The sequence below is a fragment of the Acanthopagrus latus genome, chromosome 2 (genome assembly GCF_904848185.1).
Source record: "Acanthopagrus latus isolate v.2019 chromosome 2, fAcaLat1.1, whole genome shotgun sequence".
Classification (NCBI taxonomy): Eukaryota; Metazoa; Chordata; class Actinopteri; order Spariformes; family Sparidae; genus Acanthopagrus; species Acanthopagrus latus.
The window spans coordinates 25,198,992-25,208,429 of NC_051040.1; the positions used below are offsets into that span (position 1 = coordinate 25,198,992).

General features: G+C 44.4%; 1 protein-coding gene across 1 annotated transcript; it reads right to left on the reverse strand.

Annotated features, from left to right (window-relative positions):
- Positions 1-766: 766 nt before the first annotated feature.
- On the reverse strand, positions 767-3,023 carry LOC119005967 (retinol-binding protein 2-like). Its single transcript, XM_037074173.1, has 4 exons — positions 2,871-3,023; positions 1,576-1,754; positions 1,302-1,403; positions 767-930 (listed from the first exon to the last, which is right to left on the reverse strand). The coding sequence occupies exons 1-4, from the start codon at positions 2,941-2,943 to the stop codon at positions 877-879; spliced, it is 408 nt and encodes a 135-aa protein (XP_036930068.1). The 5' UTR covers positions 2,944-3,023; the 3' UTR covers positions 767-876.
- Positions 3,024-9,438: the final 6,415 nt, after the last annotated feature.

The following is a 9,438-nucleotide window of genomic DNA, read 5'->3' on the forward strand; positions in this document are numbered from 1 at the left end:
TGAGAGGTCGACCCACACTGCAAACAGACACAGGCTGGCCTCGAACAGCCCGCACACTTTACTACTCTTAAATCCAATTTGCCAGGCGAGTGCAGAATCATGAGCGTGGATTCAATGGGTCTCCGAGCTTCTGCAAATATTGTTTACATAAAAAAGTCAGGTCGAATAAAAGGCCTTAACTTTTTTTTTTTTTTTTTTTGTACCGTTAGAGACTCTCTCTGTTGTAATTATTTATCTAATTCTAAATAAATATTCGATTACTACTTTTTATATGAGAAAACACTTTCAGCATATTAATCTATTTCAATATGTTCATAAAGACATAAAGCAGTCACCATGTGTCAAATCTTAAACACACATGTGTTTTTATGTAAATATATATGTATGTGTATGTACATACTGTATACACATACTTATACCATGGTCTGGGGTAATACTCGATTTTGATTGGCTGCAGGGTGTCTATTAACCCCTGATACATGGACACCTACTAAGGAGTTCCAGTCAAATTGTCTGTTAACTGCTCTGAATTAATACACTAGCTGGCCTGTCCACATGAAAAAAAATCTCCACTGCGCGTCGGACGGTTCTTAGGCCTCCGCGTCGTCCATTAATTCCTGATTATGGACACCTCGTCGGGCATTATCCCATACATATACATAGAAAATATGTGTGTGTGTATATAAATACATGAAATGCGTGATAAACTCACTGCTGAACTAAAGGGGACAGGAAATCAATAAAAAAAGCCACCAGAAATGAAAAGGACATTAGTATTAAATCAATTTATTACAGGTATTCACAATTACATTATAAATAGACAGCAACATGCACCACATGACGGGCAGCTTTGTGGAGATCGATGTGGACCCCATCTTACTGGCTCTTCTTAAATACTTGGTGGCACACTTTGTCAAGCACATGGATTTCCTGAGGGAGAAGGAGAGGGGAGACCTTTAGACTGCGAGTCCAGCGTGATGCAACAAATGTCACCGTCTGAGTTACACAATCAGGTAAGAGCTCCCATCCGAGTGTTTTAGATAGTGTCTCATTATCAATTTATTGTTATTCCCTGCAGTTACTAGATAAAGTTGCCTGATTAGTCTGATGTAATTGAAGGCCGGGACGGATTTCATCATGCAGGTGAGGGGATAATGTTTTTAGTTGGGACTTTTTATGGTGTTTGCTTTGCCGTTTAATGTGGCGGAATCTGCTGGCTGCTGCTGCATCTGTGATCACACGTGGTACACTGCCAACCCTATTATAACTCTGACAAAACTCTATGTGACACCTCCTCTCACCAGGTGTAGCAGGTCTCCCTCGATCCAGTGTTTCCAGCCCCGGTTTTCTTTCTCTCCCTTCTGGACGCACACCAGCTTGTCTCCATCCCAGGTGACCAGTGTCTGACATCGCCGCACAGAAAAATCATCATTTTATTGGTTAATGACCAAAACATGTGTTTTGTATTTATCATGTATGACATCAGTCACTCCATAGTTGTTCATCCTCAAAACACTTAATTGAGAAGCACTACCTCCCTCAGGTATGTATGAAATACATGAAAACAGGTCCCACCTTGACCTTCCGGTTGTCCAGGCCCTTTGTCTGCTCCTCAAACTCCTCTCCTATGGTGAAGTTGACCTCGTAGTTCCTGAAGGTGCTGAGGGTCTTCGTTTCAAACTTGTCTCCATTCTGGACGATCACTTTAGTCTGATGCAGGTGGCTGGCTATCTTCCTGGTGGCAAAGTCAATATCTGCAAACACACACACACACACACACACACACACACACACACACACACACACACACACACACACACACACACAAGAACCAATGGGATTTAATGTCAGTGGCAGGAGTCAGTTTCCCATCCTGGCTTAGCGTGTAGTTTGACCCAATCGTTATGTGCACAGACACACTGTGAGCAAACATCCAGGGACACACATGACAGCGCAGGCCACTTATTCCCATTCCTCTCCGGCCGGCTGTTTTGACAGTCTCATTTACCCTTTAAAAAACGACCTTGCCCCGAGTCAAAATGGGCCTAAATGAGTTTCTCCGCCCCGTTCAGCACCGGGCCCGGCCACAGAGAAACACCCACCCCGACCGTTTTAGATATTCATATCCCATTTGCCTTAAAGTGAAAATTCAATTTCCCCCCATCACTCTTACAGATGAGGCCCCCTACATTTACCCATCTAAATAATATTTTTGACCCATTTCCATAAGGATGTCATTTTCCTAGCTGCTCGATGGAAATGAGGTGCAGGCGCTTAGGATTTCCCGGATTTTGTGTGAGCGGGGAGTGTACCGGGGGTTGTTTTATGAATTGCAGATAGAGTTGTGAATAATGGAAGTGTTTCTTGGCCTGATCAATGATAGCTCAGCGTCAAGCTCGCTCTCTCTCTCTCCCTCTCTCTCTCTGTCTCTCACTGTCTTTTTTTCTTTTTTTTTATTAAATGATAAGCTGGCCCGCTGCCTGATCCTGGGTCTGAGTCCCTCTGCCTTTTTTTCTGCGTATCAGGAAGATGAAAATGGAGAAAGGAGTGAATCAATATTTATTTGGCGTGGTAACAGACGGCAACCTCTCAGAGAGTGGAGGTTAACTTGGCCCGACAGCGGCTCAATGAGGAAATGAAGCAGTGCAACGGTATCCCCCCCCCCCCCCACTGCTGCTCTCTCACTCTTTCTGTGACACTCCTACCAGATTTGCTGCCCAGGCCTCACTTCCCGCTTGGCTGCATCTTTGAACGTTACCTACTAATTGACTCCTGTTTTTTTTTTTTTTTTCTTTCCCTAAGAGTTACAAGCCTCGGTCTCCCCTTTTTACAATTTGCCATTATGCATTGAGTAGGCAGTAAGAACTCACCGAGGGCCTTCATGACATCCTCAAAGTTCTCGTTGCTCACCATCTCCCAGCGTCCGTTGTAGTCAGCAGGCATGTTGGACTGGCGTTCAGTGGTATTTGCTGTTACAGTAGGTTGGTCTGTCAAACTGAGGGAGAGAGTTCTAGGGCCCAGCCCTTTTTATACACTCTCTGTGTGTGTGCGTGTGTGTGTGCACGAGGACCAAAGGACAGGGTCAGCCTGATAATTTCCCCAGGGCAGCGTTTGTATGTTTGTGTGTGTGTGTGTGTGTGTGTGTGTGTGTGTGTGTGTGTATGTGTGATGTGAAGTTTGTGCATTCAAAACACACTCCTTCCCTTTTTTTATACGTGCATGTTTGCAGTATTTTCCGTGTTATACAACCCCCATGTTTGTGCACATGCATTATGTGCCTGTGCACTAAGTGTGCGCGCACTCACTTGGATGCACTTAAAGCATCTGCTGCACTTTCAGTCTGCATTTCCTCCCAGCACACCGGCTCTAGCGGTTACTCATTCTAATGTGGAGGAATGGAGGGAGGATGGAGAGGAGCCGGGACACAGGCGAACGCTTGGGTCTATCTGGCTGCAGTGGAAAGTTTCCTCTCTGGTGTCATATCAAAGAACAAAGTTCAAGTGAAGAAATTTTGTTGACTTGATTGCAACTCCACCACAGCTTTTAGACCAAAGTTGAGACGCTTTCTGCATAACCGCTTTTTAAGAGTCCTGACTTTAAGCCCACTTTAATATTGCCTGAATCAGCCAGAGCCAGTGGAGTGTGAGCATGTGTGCACACACTTGGTTTATGCAAAGTGGCCACAGTCTGTTGTTAATGTTTGAGGAATGTGAAATCTGATCTTCAGTTGCCATCTAATACCTCTTATTGTTCTTTAATGCCGACATTATGGTGACTGTCTCTCAACAGGAGCCGTGATCAATACCGTTTGGAGTTCTCCGGATGTCTTTAGAGGGGCTGAAGTGCTGCTGCGGTCATGATATGGGTTTCACAACCGCTCTATCTGACACCGACACCAATTTGATCTTGGAGCGATAAGATTGTACATTATGTGGAGGGTCAAAGGTGAGGCGGTCGGTGTGTGTCATCCTGTATCAGAGCCGATAAGATGCCTGCATCCACAGAAAAAACTTATCTGGAACACACAGGCAAAGATCAGATTGCAATGTCTAATTGAACTCCCTCACCTCATTTTTATCCAATTCTGTAGTTTTGTGCGATGACAACAACCAATGTTGTGTGCAAACGGTTCTGTGTATATTTTCCAACTTATACAGCATACAAACACAGTGGGTGAACAACCAAATGGCCAGAATAATTGTTCACAACATTGAACAGCGTTTCTGCAAATGAAGAATATGTTGAAATCTAAGCTTTCTTCTCAAAACACTCGGTCAGCATTGAGGAAATTTTGATTGCTATCTAAAACTGCGGTCACTGGCTTGCCAGCCTTATAACCCTCAAACATAATATTAACGAGATATGACATGTTTTTATTGAAATGTCAACATGGTTCATAGCTTATGACACATACAAATGTTTTTGTCCTGGCGACTGGGCAGTTGGTGACCCATGTAGCTTCAAGCTAAGTCTTTTAAAAAAATGTTTTGATGCATATTAACAATAGAAAAAACTGACACCACCTAATGTGGAAAAAGCTCAGTTGACTGACAAAACCTCACATGACCTCACCAGACCCTGTAGTTCCCCTAAGTTCAATGGGAAAATCTCAGCGTCCTTCAGCTCACTGTTTTGGTTTCATGCTCTGCATCTTGACTATTTTGATCATCTCTCAACCCTCTGATCAGTCTTTTATTTAGTGGCAAAAAAAGCTCAGTAAACCCACTGTGCACTGTTAAGCAACAAACAGAAGACGGGGAAAGTTAGCAGCCAGCTAGTGAGGATACAGGAGTGTAAAACCGAACGTACACTGGCCAGCTGGCTAGAAACAATTCAAAGAAATGCTAATGTTGATGTGTGTCTGCTCGACTATTTGCTAACACTACTTGATGGTCATAATATGTTAGTGGTCTGTCAAGTAATGTAGTTTTAGAACAAAGATCATATACTACATAGTTACAAAGAATGTTATATATATTATGTCAGTGTTTAACCTAGCAAAATTATATACACCTGAAAAGGAGTCGTCTCAGAATTTGCTGAGGGTGCGTCAATTTAGAAAAATCACAACACTGATGCCAAATAACTTTAGCAACAACTCATTATACCACATGCTGCTATAACACATTGCATTTTTAATTTGCATTGTTTCAGCTGAATGAGCTGATCCTCAGTGTGACCAGTACCCTGCCAGAACGTTTGAGCCCTGGGTCATATTGTTCAGACCGTTTGAGACAATAAACTTCTAAGGCCCTGAAAACATATTCTCAATTAGTTTCTTGTCGTAAACAATGGGACGCTTCATGAATGCACAAGCCGCTTACATTCCATTATCTCAGTCCATTCGTATTTATTTATTTATTTTTCTCTCAGTGGTTTGAAGTGTGCGGAACTCAGCTGGAAAAAGGTGATGTCATCCTGTATTGAATCGAGATCTGAGGATAGAATGATAACATTTCACACTTAAGGAGGTCTTTATCCTGACCTGTGACCGCTGCTCATTAATTTCTGAATATTCAGTGTAATAGATTTCAACCAACATTTTGGGCAATGTTAAAGCATTTTAATATGTATTTAATTCTTTTGAATGTTATGTGTTATTGTTGTGTGGACAGCAGAGTCTACTTACATCTGAAGGAGAAAAAAATCAGTCCTTTGAGGACAACAATGTAAACATCTTACCCAGAGAAGACGGATGGTCTGAAAGAGGAGTAAAAGAATCCATCTTTATCAAACTGTAATGACTGTCTTTGAACAGAGGAGGTAGCCTTCGACGTTACTTATCACCCACCCTCAATGCAGTACTGAGTTCCCCTCTCCAGACAGTTAAACAACCATTCACACCTGGGCTCACCTAACCCTGACAACCCACATGAAGGCCAGTCGGGTCAACAACCCACAAGAGGCCCCTAATGACTCTGAAACTCAGAGCTCACACTCATCCTTAATGATTATGTAAGGACACTCCCGCACAGACTTTAAAAGCCTGCAACTCCCATCCAGTTAGTTAGAACTGAAGAAGTCTCTAGGATGAGGGGTGAAACTGAACCAAGCCCGGTGGCCTACGGTAACAGCACCTAGAGTTACCGTGACCTGGATGACTGAGAACCTTCATCAGCAGTTTGGTCCTTTCACCACACAGGGGCAATGTTGCTGCATACAAGTGTAAGCCAGAGCATCCTCGTGAAAAAAGGGGTAGCACTACCCTGTGCTCCGTGCAAAACAGCACCACATGTTACACTGTGATCAAAGTTAAGATGACAGAGAGCCATCTGGTAAGCGAGGGCCGGCTCGCTGGAAATCTGTTCTCCGCGGTTTGCTTTGCTTTTCTGTCAGGTGAATTGGAAGGAATTTGTAAGTTGTAAGAGCGGGTTAAAGACAGGCAATAGCTGTTTACAGCAAACAGCCAGATGAAGAATGAATCTGAATTTGTTTTTTTCATGCACCACTTTTATCATTTAGAAAATGACGAGTAATCCTATAAGAAAGAACCGGCTTGCACATGCTCTCTCTGGTACACAGCATCTCATAAACGTATGCAAATGCAATTAGGGTAGTTTTAATAATGCATGACAGCGGATTCATTTTTAATTCTGCCTAATTCACACCTAATGGCACTTCCTGAGCCCCATAACCTTGGAGGCACACGCTCACACACACACACACACACACACACACACACACACACACACAGTGCTAGCATTTCGTCGATCATACACGTGTTGGCTGCGTGTTGAACTGCGTGCCAACATTTCTGCACAACTTGGCTGCAATTTCCGCCTCCGAGCATATCTGCTCCGCGTGCCGCAACGCAGAAGCTGCAGATGATGACGATACGTGCAGCGTCTCGCTTTAAACACACATCATATGGAGCGGTCGGCAGGCTGCAGAGTAATCCTGCCTTTACATTTCCTGTGACTCCTCGTCTTTCCGCTCCCCCTCTGAGAGTCGAGTTCTTCTTTTATCCTTCCATCTCAGCCCTAATCTTTTAACAGGGAGCCGTAGTGCATTGCGCTCGCGTGCTGTGTCACTCTCCGCAATACAGTTTCGATATCCTGTGTGATTCAATTCAATTTGCTTCATTAGCCCGGCATTCAAAGCAGTGTATTACTAAGTCTTTACATCCCCGTGCGGCTCCCACAGCGGCCCCGGCATCTCTTCCCCCTCCCTGTTGTTTCAAAACATCAAAGGTTAGATTAATCACAATCCTCAGCGGAGACACATGACTGAGAGAAGTCTGCTCTTTGTTATGAAACCCTCGTCATGGATTTCAGCAGAGAGCAGATATTGTAATATATTTTCATCCCACCCATGGACTCTAATAGTGCAGTGTCGTGCTGTGTGCTTTGATGTCCCAGAGAGAATTGAAAGGGCCCCAGCGTTCCCGCACAATTGAATGATTTTTGCTTTTATCCTCCTCATGGAAGCCTTTCTGGAAGAGAAGGAGCTCAGCAGTGGCGTTACATGCATCAGTACGAAGATGAAAAGTAGCCGTGTTGGAGGAGATTGCACATACAGAAGGAATGCATGCCTACACGCATACACAGAAAATCACAATTTCAGACTCAAAAGACCTTTACAGTTTCACACTGAGGACAAAAGCCAGTCCATTTTATGGCCTCTACACACTCACAAATGGTGTGAAGTCCTCTGGAGAGCAGAAAATAATAGGTCTGCAGGTTGGGCAACCTTGATGTCAATAGATGTGGCCCATTCAGGTGCCAAAGAGACACTCTCTCAGAGAAAGGCATGCGTACCTGTGGATTCATATTCTATTGTCAGGGTCACCCTGTACGTAGGTAAGCTGCTTCCTACAAATGGCCGAGGCTACAAAAAAAAAAAAAAGGAGCTCTGTGTCCGTGCATTTTTCATTCTGTCGTGAATGCATGCATGTACTGTGCATGCCTGCCTGTGGATGTTTGTCCATTTATGCATGCTAAATGCCTCACAGTGCCTGACCATCTTCAGTCCGCCACACGCCCGCTTTGATCCAACACATACCAGCCTGCACCCGAGCCCATTCTCCTCGCCGCGTCCAAGGAGCATAAATCAAATCCCATGTTCCACCTCTGCGTGTGTCATCCCCTCCCCTGGGGGGGAAATCTTGCGATCATGACCTCCACCAGTTCATGTTGCCGCTTCCTCACCCATCCACCCAGAGAGAGGAGCATCCAGATAATCATATCAAGAAAACATACTGTAGGCTCTCTGCCATCTTTCACTTGTTTTTTTTTTTTCCCCCGACTTTTTCTCCCCCAGGAAGTTTGAGCTAGAAAATAGGGGGTGGGGGGTGGGGGGGAAGGGGATGACAATGCTAAATATTTCATGTGTTCCTCTTGGTAATTCCGTATGGTCGGAACGAGACCTCGTTTTCCACAGAAACATGAGCAACTGTGGGACTGATTGTGGGAGCCCGGGAAGCTCTGTGTTTCTCGCTATTTTTTGCTTCTCCCCTCCGAAATAGGCCTGGGTGGTGATGCATAATACATGGGGCTTCCTATGCGGAGCTGGAAAGGGCTGTGGGTCCTGAGGGATCAGCCGGGGATAGGGTGTCCGGATTCGCATTCTGCAGTTGGAGGGCCCGGCACGTCATAGAAAGGAAATGGAGGGAAATTATTGCTTATCGTGCCCTGTACACACTCCCGTGTTTCTGTGTTAGTGGTACAGCTTACTGTAATACTCCTGTTAGTTCTTGTTGTTCTGGTTTTCTTATACATCAGAGACACAAGACAAACTGCAGCGCACAGAATGCAGAGTTCGTCGAGTGCATCTTCCTGTCCTCCAGTGTGCACAACATTTATGTATATATGTATACATATACAGTATGTAAAAAACCAAAAAAACCAAAAAAACACTGGATATTTTTGATAAGAGACCACAGCGATACAAAACTTACAAGTGTGACACCACTAGATATTATTCAGTAGACCACAGGACAGTGTCAGGCTGTGGCTGTGGTGAAAAAGTCAGGCCATGTGCCATCTACAGCCGTGTTTGTGGCCATCGAAGCAGGTATTCCAAGTCAAAACATGACCCTCTCCTGACCCTGACCCTAACCAAGTGGTCTTATTGCCTAAACCCTAGCCAGAGCAGTTTGGAAAAGTGAACTGTGGACCTACAGAAACTCGAAGTTGCAACATAAAATGATGCGAAGTCTTAATGTATGTGGTTTTGTAGTACTGCCATAGATGCAAAAAGGTTCCAGCCTCCTCATTGCTCCACAATGATCCAGCGTTTCATGTGCTCTTATTATTCATCCCTTCAGCAGAGCGGAAGCCTCAGCGGACATCAGGGTTGCATGAGTGATGTACGTCATGATTTACCCACTTGTTCTATTTCCGCTGCACTCTGTCATATTTTGCATCCACACACCAACTTTTTCCACCTCAGCCAAGCGTAAAAACTTAACTGTGATGCTTTCAGCTTTGTTTTTTGTGT

Bases quoted from the DNA above. Each gene is read 5' to 3' on its own strand.
- LOC119005967 (XM_037074173.1), bottom strand. From the start codon at position 2,943: ATGCCTGCTGACTACAACGGACGCTGGGAGATGGTGAGCAACGAGAAC. The intron at 1,404-1,575 runs GTGGGACCTGTT...CGGCGATGTCAG, and splicing joins TGGACAACCGGAAGGTCAAG to ACACTGGTCACCTGGGATGG. The intron at 931-1,301 runs GTGAGAGGAGGT...CTTCTCCCTCAG, and splicing joins AGGGAGACCTGCTACACCTG to GAAATCCATGTGCTTGACAA.